Source organism: Pinus tabuliformis, chromosome X (assembly GCF_031772625.1).
Source record: "Pinus tabuliformis cultivar Carrire ecotype Pingquan chromosome X, CPIR1, whole genome shotgun sequence".
Lineage (NCBI taxonomy): Eukaryota > Viridiplantae > Streptophyta > Pinopsida > Pinales > Pinaceae > Pinus > Pinus tabuliformis.
Window position 1 is genome coordinate 1,492,492,066 of NC_142308.1, and position 20,089 is coordinate 1,492,512,154.

Below are 20,089 nucleotides of genomic sequence, written 5' to 3' on the forward strand. Positions count from 1 at the left end.
GAGGGTTTCACGGCCGTTGTCTCTGAAGATCCGGATTTCGGCATCATTGAGCCGAACACAGCACACGGGACCATAAACAACGAACCAAACAGGCCCGAACACCCTCAGGACGCCTACACGCACCTCGACCCAAGGAACAAGGTGCAGCCTTCAAGCTATTTCGAGGGCTTGGTGAACAACGAGCCAGACAGGGAAGAGCCAAGGGACTCAGACCTGGAGAGCAGTCCGGTGAGAGCAAGAAGCAGCCATACAGAACACCAGATTCTCAAGGCAAAGAAGGCCAAGTAGTCCAAGCTCTCTAAGACAAGGGAAAGGGGCCAGAAGCTCGTTTTTGGAGAAGGCATTGGAATGGACAAAGCAGCCCTAACAGAGAGCATTGTCCTAGTGGGACGCGTGCGTGGAAGGAACTACTCGCCGGGCCGCCTGAAACGATGGACAATGGAGGTCTGGGGGAACATCCTGGCGCAACTCCCTGCGGTGTTGGCTATGTCAAGAGGATGGTTCGCGCTAATCTTCGCTGAGCCAGATGATGTGAACTGGATATTAACCCGATACTGGCACCTAGAGATGACTCCCATGCTCCTCAAGCGATGGACAATGCTCTTCGACCCAGAGAAGGAGAGTATTGGAGCAGGGCCAATATGGGTTCGGCTACCAAGTCTCCCACTGCAATTCTGGTTTGAGGATATATTCAAAATCATTGGGGATGACCTTGGCACCTATCTGGACCATGACAGAACATATATGGACACCGGAATCCTTGCGATGGCACGTATTCTAGTTTACCTAGACACTAGAGATGGTTTGGTGGAAAGTTATCAATTTCAGTTGGGATCCACAATCCGCTGGCAGGAATTGGACTATGAGGGCATACCGTTTAGATGCAGGAGATGCCATGAAGTTGGTCACCTCTACAAGTCCTACCCACTAGTCACAGGGCTAAGGCCATCCCCCCCGAGAAGCTATGTCGCGGCCAACACTCAGACGGATTTGGGAATGGCAGAGATTACAGACCTACAGTCTAGACAGCTGAAAGGACTGGACAGGCAGCCCCCAGCTTCACCAGCCCAACCGGGGATGGAAAACTGGAACCTAGAGGCGCTGATCACCAGGGCACGTTCCAGAGAAGGCACGGGCTTCACGGGTATCTCCTCTCCCTCTAACACTCATACTCCGATTGAATGCATAAATTCTGTTTCTAATTCTTTACATGTAAATTTGAATATAGCCTCCCCCCTTCCCAAGCCAGCTGCCCGGTGGTCTCTGCTCCCACCCCCATCCTAAACACCCCCTGCACTACCAGCCATCTCATCCAGCCAAGCGAGCCCCCTCGGGATACGATATTTGGATCCTCTGTAGAAATTTTTGAATAATATAACACTTATTCACAGAGATTATCCTGATTATACACTATTTGCAAAATTCATGCGTAATACATAACCTCCTCTACGTTGATCATCAATTTTGCGGAATTAAAAACAATGAAACATCAATCGCATGCGCACATTAACACAGTATGTACTGGGGAAATCATACAACTGAAAACCCCCAACTATCTATATATTATAATGATAGAGAACATGTAACAATACATAGTACAATACTCCTCACAAGTACTCAGTACTATCTCCACCTGCTACACACAAACTAGCTCAGATCTGAATCAAGTAACAGGTTCAAATCTCATCCGCTGTCTGCCTGCCTCTACTGCGCAATCCAATGTGAGAATAGAAATGATCCAAGCTCATTTTCCCTTGGCTTGTACTGCGCAATCCTCATTGGCAATCTCCATCATTGATTGTGAAAATCTCATGCACAGCTATAGTCACAACTGATAGTAGTCTCCACCTCTAACACCTGTCTCCACTGGATTGTCCATGCATTGAGTTAATTGATGTATTCTTTAGTTGATTTATGAGTTAATAATTAGTGAATTAATTCACATCACTCATCACTAGGGTATTCTGCAATTAGACTAAATACAACTAGTTCAACTAAGTCAAACTGAACACAACTCCGTCAACTCCTCAATCAACTCCACCAAACTCAATCACTTGAGTTCTAACTGAAGTCCATCATGCAATAGCTCAACTGACCCATAAGAAAAGCGTATTTCCTTCTGGCAGTTGCATGTGCCACATCCGTGGCTCGAACTGAAGTGCTCCAAGAGGATAAGATAATGTTTATAGTCCAAATATTATTAAGAGCTAATAATATTCGACTGTTCTATTTTTAGCCTGACAGTCTAAAAATAGACTCCGCCCATATGTCTAAAAATAGAAGTCCATCTATTTTACCAACATCACCAATCATCCACAAATAGCATCCTGCAACTCATAGACCATGATCCATATGTCTAAAAATAGACTTTGCGCCAAAAATAGCCTGCGAGCCCACTTAGTGAAGGTGACTCCTTTTCACTAAGCTCCATCTTGTTGCATTTTCAACACTCCCTCTCAACAAGATATGGATTATCTGCAACCCCTATCCTGCAACTCTGGAATGTTCTGCATGCAACACATTTTCCCGATCCACTTGCTCCAACAACACTTGGAACAAAAACACTCCCAACTGACCACTCTGTTGGGCTAGGAACATACTCTGATGTTGAAGCTCTACCTGCTGTTGACAAGTGCTCCCTCTCTGACATCTGTGCTACTGCAACATCTCCATGCATCTCGCACCATTGCACACTTCTCTGTGCCACCTAGCACTATAGAAAACACTTGTGCCTCTCACATTGCTGCAACCTGCTAGCTATGCGTTGTCCTAGGATTCCCTACACTGTCGCTCTCTCTCCTGCTCCATCCGCATCTGTGTCTACCCAATCAGCCAGTTCCTGCTACTCCACATCGGGGCTCCCGTAGCAAGGTCTCATCCAAGAGGTTGGGTACCTCAAGGATCCTGCCCCTCCTCCTTGGGACAATCACTCTATATCGCCTCACCTCCTACCTGGAGGTATGGCTGCATGTGATCCCACAGCCCACTTGGCTCGAAGTTTCCCCCTACTGGAGGTCTCTACATGAGTAGATGTCTCTACTTGATCTCCTCTCAGCTTCCCATGTTATGGCTGCTCCACAACCTCCTGAAGCTGCTGCACAAATCGTGGTTCCTCCACAGTCATCTGAGACTTCTTCTGGCTCTGCATGTTGAGAGGTAATATACGCTCCCTCTCAACCACCAAGTCTCCATCAGTTGCCTCGCTACTCAAGGCTTTGCATGCATCTTGAACCTCAAGAGCATACAGGTTCTTGACCCGTGAACCAATCTGCTTCACCTGTCTAGTGATGATGTGTCTAAGGAAAACCTTTCCCTTACTGAAGACTACATCATAGCCTCCGTCTTCCAGCATCGCGATCGACACCAAGTTTCTCTTCAGTCCTGGTACATACTTGACATCGGTCAAGGTAAGGCGAGCTCCATGCTCCCTCTGAAAAATGACTGTGCCTACACCTGAGACACTATACTTCTCATCATTACCCATCGCTATCAGTATCTGGAGATCTTTCTCCTCCAAAGTACTGAACAAACTCTTGTCACCGGTCATGTGGAAAGAAGCTCCAATGTCAAGAAACTAACCACATCCCACCATGGATGAAACCGTGCATGTAAAGAGTGTGAAATCCAAATCGAACTATGAAGCAAGTGCCTCACCTTCAGATCCTTCCCCGGATCCCTTCTTGGATTTCCTCCGTGGACAATTTGCAGCATAATGGCCCACCTCATGACAACGAAAGCATCACACTTTCGATTTGTCAACCTTCTTCCCATCATTGGAAGAATTGGATTCGGAAAGAGAACCCTTCTCCTTCCCCTTCTTTTCTTTGGCAGCCAAAGCACAATTTTCTTCATTAGATGCCTTTGATGAAGATCCATCCCTGGTATTCCGCCTGATCTCCTCTTGCACAAGATCTGACCAAAGTCTCTCCCATCCTGGCAATTTCTCCCGACCATTGACAGAGTCCCGATAGGAATGCCAACTCTTCGGAAGACCAAGGAGAGCTAAGCTCACCAAGTCCTCATCATCGACAGTCACCCCCACACTTCCCAGCTCATCCCGGCACTGGGTGAACTTCATGAGATACTTGGGCATACTGTCTCCTTTCTCACACTTAATGTTTCAAAGTTTATCCTTGAGCGCCAACTTCCTTTGGTCACTCTTGATTTGGAATAAATCTGTCAACGCTTTCCACATCAAGTATGGAGAAGCCTTTCCATGCAGGCTGGATACAATGTGATCCTTCACGCCCTCCAACAGAATCCTTCGACACTTTGTTGTCTTCTTTTGCCAAACCTCAACATGAGCAGCATGAGTAGGCTTTGGGACCTCAACCTCTATGAACTCCTTTAGCCCATTGTCATCTAACACCGCCTCCATCCTGCCTTTCCATGCAATATCATTCGAGCCGCCTTCAAGGGCATACTCCAATCGCAATCCGTTGAAAGACATTTCAGCTTTGACACCAAGAAAACACTACTGCAAATTCGAATTCCACCAGCTCAAAACTCAACTGCTTCTGATCTAAAATTCGTGAGAACAAAGTATTTCTCGTACAGAGATTGACTATATGGGCTTTTACCGGATATCTCACCTTCCAAAAGTAGGATGAATCCAGAGGCTACCTGGCCTGATTACAGATTCTGCCTGAAGAAATAAAATGAAATCACTTTCTGAATAATAGATCTGATGATCAGCTTCGCTCTGATACCATGTAGAAATTTTTGAATAATATAACACTTATTCACAGAGATTATCCCGATTATACACTATTTGCGGAATGCATGCATAATACATAACCTCCTCTACGTTGATCATCAATTTTGCGGAATTAAAAACAATGAAACATCAATCGCATGCGCACATTAACATAGTATGTACTAAGGAAATCATATAGCTGAAAACCCCCAACTATCTGTATATTATAATGATAGAGAACATGCAACAATACATAGTACAATACTCCTCACAAGTACTCAGTACTATCTCCACCTGCTACACACAAACTAGCTCAGATCTGAATCAAGTCACAGGTTCAAATCTCCTTTGTTATCTGCCTGCCTCTACTGCGCAATCCAATGTGAGAATAGAAATGATCCAAGCTCATTTTCCCTTGGCTTGTACCGTGCAATCCTCATTGGCAATCTCCATCGTTGATTGTGCAAATCTCATGCACAGCTATACTCACAACTGACAGTAGTCTCCATCTCTAACACCTGTCTCCACTGAACTGTCCATGCACTGAGTTAACTGATGTATTCTTTAGTTGATTTATGAGTTAATAATTAGTGAATTAATTCACATCACTCATCACTAGTGTATTCTGCAGTTAGACTAAATACAACTAGTTCAACTAAGTCAAACTGAACACAACTCCATCAACTCCTCAATCAACTCCACCAAACTCGATCACTTGAGTTCTAACTAAAGTCCATCATGCAATAGCTTAACTGACCCATAAGAAAAGTTTATTTCCTTCTGGCAGTTGCATGTGCCACATACGCAGCTCGAACTAAAGTGCGGCAAGAGGATAAGATAATGTTTATAGTCCAAATATTATTAAGAGCTAATAATATTCGACTGTTCTATTTTTAGCCTGGCATTCTAAAAATAGACTCCGCCCATATGTCTAAAAATAGAAATCCATCTATTTTACCAACATGACCAATCATCCATAAATAACATCCTGCAACTCATAGACCATGATCCATATGTCTAAAAATAGACATAGTCTAAAAATAGACTTTGCGCCAAAAATAGCCTGCGGGCCCACTTAATGAAGGCGACTCCTTTTCACTAAGCTCAATCATCTTGTTGCATTTTCAACATCCTCCCACCACTACAACCTACGCTCCTTCCCTCCATGCCATCGGATTGGAGGAGGACCCAATCCCACATCTCCCCCCAAAGCCCCACGGGGAAAGCAATCCCGCATCTCCAAAGCTATTAAAAGAGTTAGCCTAGAGGTGGCCTCTAGTATTCAAACTCCCATAGATGAGGTCCTTAAAGCAATGGGGACCTGCCTCAATGAACCAATGAAAGTCCTCTCCTTCAATTGTAGGGGTTTAGCCAGCCCTGACAAAAAGTTGGCTTTGAAAAGACTATGTCTTGCTGAAAGTTTGGATTTCCTAATGCTACAAGAAACTCTTGGCGATGGCCCTTTGGTTCTACAAACACTCAAACCCTTCTTGCCCAACTGGGAGTTTTTCTTTCTAGATGCGAGAGGTTGCTCAGGAGGACTAGCATTGGGCTTCAACAAATCCTCAGTCAAGATCACAAATGTCTGGGGAGGGCAGGGTTTCCTGGGAGAAGACATTACTTCAAACTCCCCCCATATCACACTAAGAATCTTCAACATACACTACAACAAAACAGGCAATTTGCGCCAGATTTAGCACCAGATTCTAGTGCATTTTTTTCTCAATTGGGATGAGCAACCTGGTGCTAAATCTGGGTCTATTGTACAATTTTTAAAGCGTCCTTTTTTGCACCAAATTTTGCATCTTTTTTACGCCAAATTTTCCATCATTTTCTGCATCATATTTTGCACCAAGATTTTCATTTGGTTTTACAACAAGTTTTGCTTCTAGTTTTGTGCCTTTTTTGCATCTATTTTTGCATCCATTTTTGCTTCCTCTTTTGTGGAATTCTTTGCTTCTATTTTTGTGTCATAATTTGCATCGATTTTTACACCATCTTTGACATCTTATTTAGCGCCTTTTTTTACATCCAATTTGTGCCAATTTTTGCATCTGGTCATATGCCATCTTTTGCTTCTAATTTTGTACTTATTTTTACATCTATTTTTGTGCCAATTTTTCTGCCTTTTTTTACACCATCTTTTCCATCCAATTTTGCTCCATATGTTGAATATGATTTAGTGCCAAATTTCGCATGCATTTTTGCACCATTTTTTGCATCCACTTTTGCATTTTATTTATCTCTCTTTTTTGCATCCTATTTTGCACCATATTTTGCATTTAATTTTGCATCATTTGTTGCATCCAATTTAGCATCATTTTTAACACCATTTCTTGCATCCAATTTTTCATCCTTTTGAGAATCTAAATTTGCATCCTATGTTGAACCATATATTGCATCCACCTTTGCATCCCATTTTGTGTCTATTGTTACGTTCACTTTTGAGCCATTTTTTCGTCTACTTTTGCATTTGTTTTTGCACCAAGTTTTGAATGATTTGTTGCATCGTTTTACATCCAATGTTGCATCTCAATTTGCATCCAAAATTGAGCCATTTTTATGCCCATTTTTGCACCATTTTTTCTTCTTTTGTGTCCAATTTTGCACCCTTTTTTATGTCCTAATTTGCATCCTTTTTGGCATCTAGTTTTTCATCCTTTTTGGCTTCCAAATTTGCATCCTTTTTTTCTGCCACATTTTGTGTCCACATTTGCATCTCATTTTGCACCTAGATTTTAGTTGGAATTTTCATCTAGTTATGCATCATCTTTGACATCCTTGGTTTCACCATTTTTTAGTCCCATTTTGCATCTTGTTTTGTGTCTTTTCTTACATCCTTTTTGCATCCTAATTTTACACCATTCTTTGCATCCTCATTTTGGTGTCCATTTTTGCATTCTTGTTTGCACCCAATTCAGTATCCTTTCATATGCCCTATTTTGTTCCCTTCTTTGTGTCTAATGTTGCACCCTTTTTTAATTTTACTTTAAAAACCTTTTTGTGTCATTGTCTGCATATTGTTTTGATGGCTAGTTTAACATCCAATTCTACTCCCAATTTTTCATCCATGGTTAAATCCACTTTTGGCTTCTTGTTTAGAGTTTTACTTTTATTTCCATTTATGACCACCTCTATGGGTTCATTTTACTAAATCATTTACATAGTGAAATATATTAAATTTTCTAAATATTATTTTGCTGTAGGATTTAATGCATGGTTAGATGAAAACAAAACCCTCTCAGTTTATCTCAGAAACCTAGGACAAACCAATTAAGAGAAAGGTTGTTCTAAGGCTTAGGATTCTTAGTAGATCAAGATGTAGAGTATAGATTAAGAAAAAGAGAATGAATTCTTGTGAGTCCTCGCATGCAGGTCTTCTTGGAGTTTTTCGTATAGCCAAGAAGTGCTCCTAGCTAGCTCCAAAACTTGGTCCTACACATAAGAGAGAGAATAAAGCAACCTTCACAACATAATATCTTAATAATCAAAACTATAAAAAAACATATAAATATTATTGAATAAATAAATATAAACCAAAAACCCATGCATACATTAGTTAAATAGAAGAAGTAAAGAATGAATAGAAACATATGGAAGGAAGAACAACTGATCTATATGAATAAAGGAGTTGGAGGAAAGTTACAACAATCAGATATAGTTGCAACATCACCTCCCCCAACTCATAGCTCCAAAACTCTCCCTCTCAAGAAAGATCTCAAGAGCGTGACAATACAAAATTCCCATCATTTTTTCAATGGCCAAGCCTCTAATATATAGGAAAGTGGAGGCTATGAATATTTCCAAAATTCCTCATTAGTTCAATTTGGGAAAAATCTTTTGGGTGAATAATGTTTCCTCATATAAAAAAGGAATTTTCCACTTTTTAGATGCTTTTGTACTTAGGAAAAAGCTTCCCCATGCTTTATGGCTCTTTTCCACTTTTGTATGCTTTTATTTTTTAGGAAAAATCTAAAGATGAGGATAAAGAGATTACATTCCACCAATATGCTTCCGAAAGTGACCAAGAATGTCAAATTCAAATTCTAGTTTGCTTATGTTTTAGTTTTTTTTTAAATATATATTTAGTTTTAGTATTTTTTTTTCTAGAAAAATATATTTAGTTTTTGGTATATTTTTCTATAAGAAAAATTATATTTTGTTTTTATAAAAATGGATTTTAAACATTCCATTCATGCTAAATTTGTGATTTTATGATAGGAGTTTAAATTATATATAGTAAAGTAACTTAATGTCATGTGTCGTGTTGCTGAGATGGGTGTTATACATCTCTTTCTTGCTAAGTTATAGAATGTGCTTGGGTTTTCTTAATGCAATAAAACTAATTATGTTCTTCATGATATCTTGAAATGTTCATCTTGAACCAGGCTAATAAAACAATAAATTTAAAATAGGTTTTCCTTTGTCCTTTATAGATCTTTGTCCCCATTAATCTTGGTCTTAATAGATTAATTGTCTTGTGGTGGCCTTGAGTGGTCACTTCCATTAGTTGCATGCTTTGTAGTTTTCAGTTAGTGACATTTTTTAGGCTTGATAATATGTTATTTAATTTATCAAAATGTGTTATTGTCCATATTATTGTTAAATATTAATATTAAATATGCTGATTTTTAAGCATGTTTTAGCAAAACTTTCCCAAAATGTTTATAGATTGTATTTTATAATGCAATGATTCTTTGCTTGATGAAATTGTTTTGGATATTTTTTTTAATGATTCATTGATTGATGAAATTGTTATGGATATTTTTTTTAGTATATTAAATTGTATGTGATAAAGTCAAAAATCACCTCTTTTTTAGATTTTCATTGATCAATTTCCCTTAAGGCCATCAAGTTCACCATTTGGTCCCAGGTTAAGGAAATATAGGAGTCATGAAGTGGAATTGTCCAAGCACTTAAATCTTGAGACATGTTTCTTTTTAGTCACTTTATACTTTCTTTCTATGTAAATTTTTTATGAAAATAGTCTTGGAACATGAGGGGCGTCAATAGTAAGCGAAAACAAACTCCTAAAAGAAAAATGGTATGCAAGGCACCCATAAATAATGTTGATATAAGAAGCAAAAATATTAAGTGAGGTTCAACCTCATATAATTAGAAAACGGGGGAGGAATTTCCAAGTAGTAGTGATTGATGCTTAGAGATACTTGGGTGGAATGGTTATTATTTGAAATGATTAAGACATCAAGGTTACCAATATGTTTACCTCTTTTCGCATTATGATAATACAATTTTAGTTAATTGACATTGAGGACTACTACCATGTATCCAATGTCTATGACTCCAATATCGCAAATGGAAAACCTCTATTTCTCAATTCTATTTCTAGCACAAGTAATTTATACTCCCCATCTCCATGGATTGTTGGGAGTGACTTCAATATTATAAGTGTCTCGAGGAAAAGAAAGAATGAATCGAAATGTTTAACAAGATATTTTGTAAGCTATACCATTAAAGCCACAAAGTAGTCTCCATTAAAGTTTTCAAGGAATGAGTCTCCAACCCACACATGTGGATCAATGAGATGTAATACATGTGTGTGTGGTTACAAACTCAATACACCTCTATAATAACTCCACAAACTTATGTATTTCACTCTGTCACATAAATTGACAGTAGTGTGACATAAGTAAACCAAGAGTAGACATGAAAGCCTTAGGAAACAAACATTCCTTAGATCCTCAATTAGGTGCTTAAATGATGAAGTGAAAATGCAAGGAGAAAAGAAGAATTCATGATTTAACCATCACATACATGTGATCAAGTGTGACTAGGAGTGTATATATTCATATATTTTCCAAAGAGGGAGTGAATACATGAGTTACCATTTATTGGCCCTTATTTTTCTTTCTTTTTCATTTTCTTATATATAGGACTTAGGGAATAAGGTTTTCATAAGTTTGGCACAACTCATAGGTATAAGATTTACATGAATTTTCACTTCAAACTTAGAGTTTAGACTTAGATAAATCAATATAGTGTATGTTTAATGATTTTGGCTTTCACTTTTTTATTGTATTTCATCACAAATACAAAAGGGGAAATATTTTGCCACAAATCTATGAATGCTTAATCATAAAGTCGTCAAGTGATGAAAACAAATTAATGATGTTATTCTCTACGAAAATGATGGGTATTCTTGAGAAAATGTTATGCTTGTGGATGTTTCCTCCCTGGTTGAGAGGGAGTGAGGGTAGACACCATGTTATCCATGTGTCATGTACTATGGCTAGGATTAACAATCGTAAGCCTAGTAAAGGCACTAGTAGGGATAATGGTGGATTGGATAAACATCTGGGACCAATATTCTTTGAGAATTTGGACATTGACTAGGACTAATCGCCATAAGTCAAGTACATTAATCCAAGATAAGAATAGTCATGAGGATTGACATTTTCTGGTGTCAAATATTATGATAGTGGATTAGGAAATGATCATGTGAGGACATACCTGGTAAACATCTTGGTGGGGTAAGTGCCTTGAAAGGCAGTGGTGTCCAAATTTATGCCTCCCAACATTGTGCTCTGATCTAATGGAGAGATAAACTTGTTAGTCAAGGCCTTACTATTTTGAAAATTTTGGCTATGATGATGTAAATCATCATTGATGCTTATCAATCTAGATCCCTTCTTATATGAATATTTCAACTTGAGAGTACTTTTTTGTCTCATTATGAGTACCTCGCTAGTTTAGAGGGAGGGTCATCATCTTCATTATTGCCATCATCACCACCATCAATGTGATCATTATTGTCATCATTTCATTATCATCATAATCACCATTCATGTCTTCTTCATGATCATCATCATCATCATGATTTTGTATATTGTCGTCAATTGTTCATAATTATAGGTATCATAAGAAATATCACCAACCTTAGGACACATGATATATGAAAGAAAAATAACCACTTTATTTTTTAGAAATGATTGATGATCATCAACATCACTACCATTATCATCGTCGTTATAATTGTCATCATCCCCATCATCATAACTAATATAAGTTTTATCATAATTTTTGTCATCTTCATCATGAACATCATAATCATCATTCATGCCATTATTGTTCTTGATTATGACCAAGATGAAAATAATGATAATGATGATCAGATGATGATGACTTGGAAGATGACGCCGAAGATAATTATTATGATTTTTACCATGATAACATTTAAAAATTGGGAGGAATGGCCAAGGTCATTAGCATCATCATCATTGTCATTGTAACTCCCATCGTCTTTATCATCATTGTCATTAGCATAACAATCGCAATTCATGTCATCGTCATCATCTTCGTTATCATCATCGTTATAATTATTGACATTGTCATCAGTTGTTCATAATTTTCAATGTCATAAGAAATATAATCAATGCAAAAGATATGATGTGTGTTGGAAAATGGATGCAAAAGTAAACAAAAAAATGGGGGTAAAAATAGACGTAAATTTGGATGAAGAGTGGACACAACATAAGTAGATGCAGAACAAGACAGAAAAATTGAACAAAAGTGGATGAAAAAGTAGATGCAATAGTTCATACAAACTTGAACACAAAATAGGACTCAAACATGGATGAAAAAGTGGAAGAAAACATGGGCACAATAGTAGGCATAAAACTTAGCATGAATTATGGTGAAACAAATGTGGATACTCCAATGAATGTAAAAAAAAGGGACACAAACTTGAATGCAAAAAGGAGGAAAACTTGGATGAAAAAAGGGATGTAAACATGGGCCAAACATGGGTGCAATAGTGAACACAAAATTAGTTGCAAAACTAGACAAATCAAAAGTGGATGTAGAAGTAAATTCGAAATGGGATGCAAAAAACATAAACAATATTTGATGCAAACTTGGACACAAAAGAGGATGCAAATATGGATGCAATAGTGGAAGAAAATGTGGGTTGCAATGATAGGCATAAGATATGGCACAAATAATAGCACAAAAAAGGTGGATGTAATAATAGACACAAAAAAAATATGCAAACTTAGATGCAAGACAAGATGCTATAAGGGATGTAAAAGTGGATGCAAACACGGGTGCAACATGAGAAACAAAATTGGATGCAAAATATGGATGAAATGGAAGTACATGCAAAAGAAGATACAAAATGAGATGCAAAACCCAACACAAAAGTGGATGCAAAAATAGATGAAATATTTTATGCAAAAGAGGATGTGAAGATGGATGCAAAATTGGAAGCAAACGTGGGTACAACAGTATGTGCAAAACATGGAACAAATTTTGTCACAACAAAAGTAGATGTAATGATAGATGCAAAAAAAGAAGCAAATGAAGATGAAAAATAGGATGCAAAAAGGGATGTAAAAGTGGGTGTAAACATGGGTGCAACAATGGATGTAAAATAGCTTTTGCAACTTATTTGAAAGAGCAATTTTGTCCCAACAATTAGACTTGTAGCATAAAGAACATGGTTAATACATATGATTCGACCAAAAACTAGTTACTACCAAAATTCAACCAAAAAAAATATTACTGCATAAAAATAGAATTAAAAACAAAAAAAATAAAAACAAAAATTTCCCAAATTAAAAATAAATAAATAATAAACTTTTTTTTACCAAAATTTAGTGATTTTTTTAGTGCTAATACTAACATCACCATTACAACAAGATATTTTTTTAGTGCTAATACTGCCATTACAACAAGATATAAGAGGGATATAATGCAAAAAGTTTAATAATAATATGTATGTAGAAGATGGTCTTCAGACTGGTGAATTCATGATAATCAATGGGACTACAGTCAAAATAATTGGATGTTATTTACTTTTTTACATAGATTGTCAAAATAATTGCATAAATCGATTTTTTTTAACCAAAATTTAACAAAAAATTTGCTAGTGCTAACATTAGAACCACCATTACAACAAGATATCTTTCTAGTGTTGACAACACCATTATAGTAAGATACCTCAAGAGAGACAAAAAATTTAAAAAGTATGATAGTAATATGTATCCAGAAGATGGTAGTGAAACTAGTAATTGTTCATTCTCATTATCATAATCATTGTCATCATCATCACCATCATCCTTGTCATCGTTATTGCCATCATTACATTATCATCATAATCACCATTCATGCCATCATCATCATCATCATTATGGACATTGTTTGCAATTGTTTATAATTATAGATGTTGTAAGAAATATCATCAACCCAAAAAATGTGATCAGTGCTAGAAAAGGGTTGTTTAGGACACATTGATATACGTAAGAGAAATAACAACTCTATTTTTGAGAGATGATCGATGATCATCATCATCACCACCATTATCATCGTCATTGTCATTTTTATCATCCCCATCATCATCATTAATGTAATTTCTATCAACATTGTTGTAATCATCATCATCATTCATGCCATTATTGTTTTTGATGATGACCTAGATGAAAATGATGATGATGACACCAAAGATAATGCTTATGATTATGACAATGACAACATCTAAAATTGGGAAGATTCGCCAAGGTCATTAGCGTCGTCATCATCATAATCATTGCCATCATCATCATTAATGTCATTGTAACCACTATCGTCTTTATCATCATAATCACAATTCATGTCATCGCCATCATCTTCATTTTCATCATTGTCAATATTATTGACATTGTCATCAATTGTTCATAATTGTCAATGCCATAAGGACTATCATCAATGCAGAAAATATGATGAGTGTTGGAAAAGGGATGCAAAAGCGAACATAGAAATGGGGGCAACAATAGAAGTAAAATTGGATGAAAAGTGGATACAACATAAGTAGATGCACAACAACATGAAAAACCTAACACAAAAGTGGATGCAAAAGTAGATGCAGTTGTCAATGCAAACTTGGATGCAAACATGAAGGCAAAAGTGGAAGCAAACATGGGTCCAATGGTAGGTTTAAAACTTGGCACAAACTGTGGTGAAACAAATTTGGATGCAACAACGGACACAAAAGTAGATGCAAAAATGGATGAAACAAAAGTGGATACAATAGGGGATGCAAAAACATACACAATATCTGATGCAAACTTGAACAAAAAAGAGGATGCAAATGTGGATGCAAACGTGGAAGCAAATGTGGTTGCAATGGTAGGCGCAAGATATGGTGCAACAAAAGTGGATGTAACAATAGACAAAAAATATGCAAAATAAGATGCAAAAATGGATGTAAAAGTGGAAGCAAACATTGATGCAACAGGAAAAACAAAATTGGATGAAAAAAATGGATACAATGGAAGTAGATGCAAAAGTAGATACAAAACGAGATGCAAAACCCAATGCATAAACCTGACACAAAAGTGGATGCAAAAATAGATGCAATATTTGATGCAAAAGAGGATGTGAACATGGATGCAAAATTGGAAGCAAACGTGGATACAATAGTGAGTGCAAAACATGGTGCAAATTATGGCATAACAAAAGTGGATGTAATGATAGATGAAAAAAAAGAATCAAAGTATGATGCAAATGAAGATGTAAAAAGGGATGCAAAAAGTGAAATTTAAAATGGGTGTAACAGTGGATGCAAAATTGTATGCAAAAGTGGATGCAATAGAAGTCGATGCAAAAGTAGATGCAAAACGAGACACAAAACCCGATGCAAATCCTGGTCCAAAATTGGATACAAAAAGGGATGCAAAAATAGATTTAGTAGTTGATGAAAACCTAGATGAAAATGAGGATGCAAACGTGGATGCAAAATTATAATCAAAATTGGGTGCAAAAGGAGGTGCCAAACTAGGCGCCAATTGTGGCACAAAAATATTAGATGCAATAGTGGGTACAATAATAGATGCAAAAGAGGATGTAAATATGGATGCCAAACAAGATGGAAAAGTGGATGCAACAAAAGTAGATGCAAAATTATATGCAAAACTAGACACAAAACTCGATGTAAAACGTGGCGCAAAAGTGATGCACAAATGGATGAAAAAATGGATGCAAAAAATGATTTTAAAAAGGATGCAAAAGTTGATGCAAGTGTAGGTGCAAAAAGTGGATGCAAATGAGGATGCAAAAGTATGTCAAACAAAAATAGATGCCAAAATTGATGCAAAACCTAGAACAAAACCTGGTGCAAAGGATGACACAAAACTTGGCATAAAATTTGGTGCAAAACGTGGTGCAAAACCTATTGCAATACCTGGTGCTAAACTTGGTGTAAGATTTGGTGCAAAACTTGATGCAAATTTTGTGTCAAGTTTTGCACCATATTTGATAAATGGATGCAAATAGCACCAAAAATGGGCTCTAGATGCAAAAAAAGAAGTAAAAAGGGACGCTAATCGTTGGTTTTGTTGTAGTGATATACAGCCGCTACCATCACAGAGAGGTCTTCTGGGGAAGCCTTTTACAGACGGACTTCATGCAGTCAGAGAACATAATTATTGGGGGAGATCTAAATTTCTCCCTGGGGCTTGTAGAATCATGGGGGCACAGGGCTCAATCTGATGTCCTAACAGGATTTTTCAAAAAAATGTTGGACGACAATGACCTCATAAGCATAGACTCTGCCCGCAAAATGCCCACTTGGAGGAATCGCAGAATAGGGGAGAACGCCCTTGCCCATCGACTAGACCGTTTCCTTATCAAGTCATCCCTCTTAAACAGTCTTGGCTGAATCAAGCATTGGGTCGGTTCTGGGGGTTGTTCAGACCACTCCCTGATTTTCCTGGAAATTGAAGATGCAGCTAGGAAGCCAGGATCCCCCTTCAAATTCAATGCTGCCTGGATCGGGGAGGAAGGTTTCCAGGATTTGGTAAAAGGAAATTGGACCCATTATAACAGGGAAGCTGGGTTGTCTCCTAGAACAGTCATCACAAACAACCTAAACTATCTCAAAAGGAAAACAATAGCTTGGGTGAAGACCAAAAAACAAAAAGAAGAGGAGAAGTTGGTCAAGATTGAGGCAGAACTAGCTCAGCTCGAATCTTTGGGGCTGACAAGCTATGCTACACTCCACACAAAGGATCAGCTCATCAATCTAGAGAAGGAAAAAATAAAACTCCTAAGACGAGCCGAAGAGACATGGCGCCTAAAGAGTAGAGCTATTTGGTTAAAAGCTGGTGACGAAAACACAAAGTTCTTTCAACAATTTGCCAGAGGTAGGCGAGGTATCAACACTATCTGGGCTCTAAAGGACCAACATGGGAGAGAAGCCAACACTTTCGCACAACTAGCGGACCTAGGGGTTCGACACTTCTCGAACATCTACAAAAGCCCAAGAGATGCAAATATAGCGGAAATCCTCCTGGTAGCTGAAGTGGTCCCTCGATTTGTCGAGGAAGAAGAAAGGGAGATGTTGAACTCACCCATCACCTTGGATGAATTGGAGGCTGCCCTTAAAAGTCTGGGCAAAGATAAGAGTCCTGGGTCAGATGGTTGGCCCATTGAATTCTACATCACTTTCCTTGAGCTCATCAGCCAGGACCTCCTTCTGGCTGCCGAAGACTGCAGAACCTCGGGAACAATGTCTGAAGCCTTCAACTCCACCTTCATAGCCCTCATTCCCAAGGTGGACAAGCCTCAATCCTTTGATGACTTCAGACCTATCTCCCTATGCAACTGCATCTACAAGATCACCTCCAAGATAATTGCACTCCGTATTAAACCAATCCTCTCTAGGATGATCTCAAAGGAACAATTTTCCTTTCTCAAGCACCGCCACATCCAGGAGGCTATAGGCACTGCCCAAGAAATGCTCCATTCCATAAAAACCTCATCAAAAAAAGCGGCCATCCTCAAAATCGACTTATCCAAGGCTTTCGACAGAGTCAATTGGACTTATCTTCAGCTCATGCTCACACACATTGGTTTCCCTCACCAATTCATCAAGTGGATGGGGAGCTGCTTCACTTCTGTTTCCTTCAGTGTCCTGATCAATGGAGCAGCTTCCAATTTCTTCCACGCTGAAAGAGGCCTCAGACAGGGCTGCCCTCTCTCCCCAATGCTTTTCCTTCTGGTAATGGAAGGACTCAACAGACTCATAAAATCAGCAAGGATCAATGGCACACTGGGAGGAGTGGAAATCAATGACAGGACCACCATTTCTCACCTTCTTTTTGTTGATGATATTCTAATTTTTCTAAATGGATCCTATAGGGATACCTCTAGTTTCAAGGAAATCTTATCTCTCTTTTGTAAAGCTACAGGAATGGAGCCGAACTTTGTCAAATCAACAATCATATTCAGTTCCTGCCTCTGGAATGAACAAAGATTCGCCTCCCAACACTTTGGCTTTGTGAGACAGGAGCTAGAGGATGGCCTAAAATACTTGGGTTTCAGACTCAAGCCAAATGGGTACTGCATTGCAGATTGGGCATGGATGATAGAAAAAATAGAAACCCACATAAACATATGGCAGCAGAGGTGGCTCTCTAGGGCAGGCAGACTCACTCTCATCAAATTAGTCCTTGAGGCCATTCCAGTCTACTGGATGTCCCTGGCCTGGATCCCAAAAGGCATTCACCGCAGAATCAAACAGATCTGTTGCAGATTCCTTTGGAGGGGCCAAACAGCTGGCAAAACTTTTGCCTGGGTCAAGTGGGAGAGGATAGCAAAACCAAAGAAATGGGGAGGTTGGGGCCTAAAGGAGCCCCAAGAGTTCGCAAAGGCTTTGGGCGCTAAGCTGGCCTGGCAAATAATTACCTCAAATAGCCTTTGGACAGAAGTGATTTACAACAAATATATTTATCCACAAACAACTTCAGATTGGCTTCGCAGCCCTAATCACTGCCAAGTTGGAGTCTCAAACATCTGGAAGGCCATCACACACTCCATCGACATCATCAAACAAGGCCTGGCTTGGAGGGTGGGGGACGGCACCCAAATCAGAATTGGGGCCGATGCCTGGGAAGGCAGTGGCAACGCCCACATACTACCACATGAAATGAGGCAGGAACTCAGAGATGTTGGATACTCACACTTAGCCCACATCAAGGAGGAGGGGCGGGCCGAGAATCCATATAGACAATGGTGGGCCTTTGAAAATTTGGGCATCAGAGACAGATGGAGCAGGGAGTGGTTAAGGTTTGTGGGGGCTCTGGAAGAGGCGAACATCAAGATTACAACAAAAGAAGATTTGCTAATTTGGGCAAAGGCCCCCAATGGCAACTACACCCCCAAGACTGGGTTCGAGGCCATCATGGAAGCTCGAGAAAATGGCCCTCTGTGCTGGTGGTGGTGCTCCATTTGGAAGCTGAAAGCCCCTCACAAAGCGCGACTCCTCCTTTGGTCTATACTATCAAACAAAATCCCAACAGACCAAAACCTAACAAATCGGAATTTACACGGGCCTTCACGATGCAGCCTCTGCAAAATGGCGATTGAGGACATCGACCACCTTTTTCTCCACTGCTCTGTCTCGGTAGACATCTGGAAAATAACCACCACAACACTCACTGTTCCTCTTCGCTGGACTGGCCAAAATGTAAAGGAGGCCTGGCAAAACTGGTGGTCTAATACAGCCATCCAAAAGCTAAAAAATCTGCCACCCATTATCTGTTGGGGCATCTGGATCATTCGGAACCATAGAATCTTCCAGGACAAAGACATATTGGGAGCGGCAATCTGCAACCACATCCTGGCCACATACAACTCTATCCCTGAAGATCAAGCACAGCGTCCCCCTTGGACAATAATCCCAGAAGTAATAGATAGAGGCCATCCTTGGGCATACTTCGACGGCTCGGCCCAACTGGAGGGCTGTGGAGGAGGAGCTGTCCTACACCTAAATGAGTCTATGAGTTTCAAAATAAAAGTGGGACTAGGGAGAGGCACAAACAATTTCGCAGAACTAAACAGTCTCAGACACCTACTCCTCTTTGCCAAGGAAAAACACTGCCACAACATACAAATTTTTGGAGACTCTCATCTCATCATAAATTGGATAAATGGGACTTATAACTGTCACTTGCACACACTCAGAGATTTGGTGGAAGAAGCCATTGATTTGAAATCACAGTTTGAGTCTTTTGTCTGCTCTCATATCTACAGGGAAAGGAATGAAGTCGCTGATCTTCTTTCCAAAGAGGCCGCGCAGCTGACCAGAGGACAGTGGATAATCCAGGAGTACAGGGATGGAGACTTTTTCCAGATCTACCACAGGCCTTTCATCGATGAGGCGGTTCATCTACAGGACTGATCAACATGATCATCCTAGTTTTTGTTACTGTTTTTATTTTGCTCTACAATCTTTTAACATTGCAAATACAATCATGGTTATTTTGATCCTTCAAGTTTAATGAAGGAATATGTAAATATATTGCTCTAAAACATCAAAACTGAACATCTGAACTGACTCACCACCTGATAGTAGTGAAAGCATTGCTCAAATGTTGGCATACAACTTGTAATTTTCTT

General features: G+C 39.0%; 1 protein-coding gene across 1 annotated transcript; it reads left to right on the forward strand.

The window, feature by feature from the left end:
* The first annotated feature begins 348 nt into the window (after window positions 1–348).
* Window positions 349–19,871, forward strand: LOC149145660 (uncharacterized). The gene is made up of 3 exons (XM_089452525.1): window positions 349–1,144; window positions 16,033–16,308; window positions 16,414–19,871. The coding sequence occupies exons 1-3, from the start codon at window positions 349–351 to the stop codon at window positions 19,869–19,871; spliced, it is 4,530 nt and encodes a 1,509-aa protein (XP_089308651.1).
* The last annotated feature ends 218 nt before the right edge of the window (window positions 19,872–20,089 follow it).

Coding starts and splice junctions, on each gene's coding strand:
- LOC149145660 (XM_089452525.1), top strand. CDS start 349: ATGGACAAAGCAGCCCTAACAGAGAGCATTGTCCTAGTGGGACGCGTG. Junction 1,145..16,032: donor AGAAGGCACGGGCTTCACGG/GTATCTCCTCTC, acceptor GTTTTGTTGTAG/TGATATACAGCCGCTACCAT. Junction 16,309..16,413: donor CCTTGCCCATCGACTAGACC/GTTTCCTTATCA, acceptor TGGAAATTGAAG/ATGCAGCTAGGAAGCCAGGA.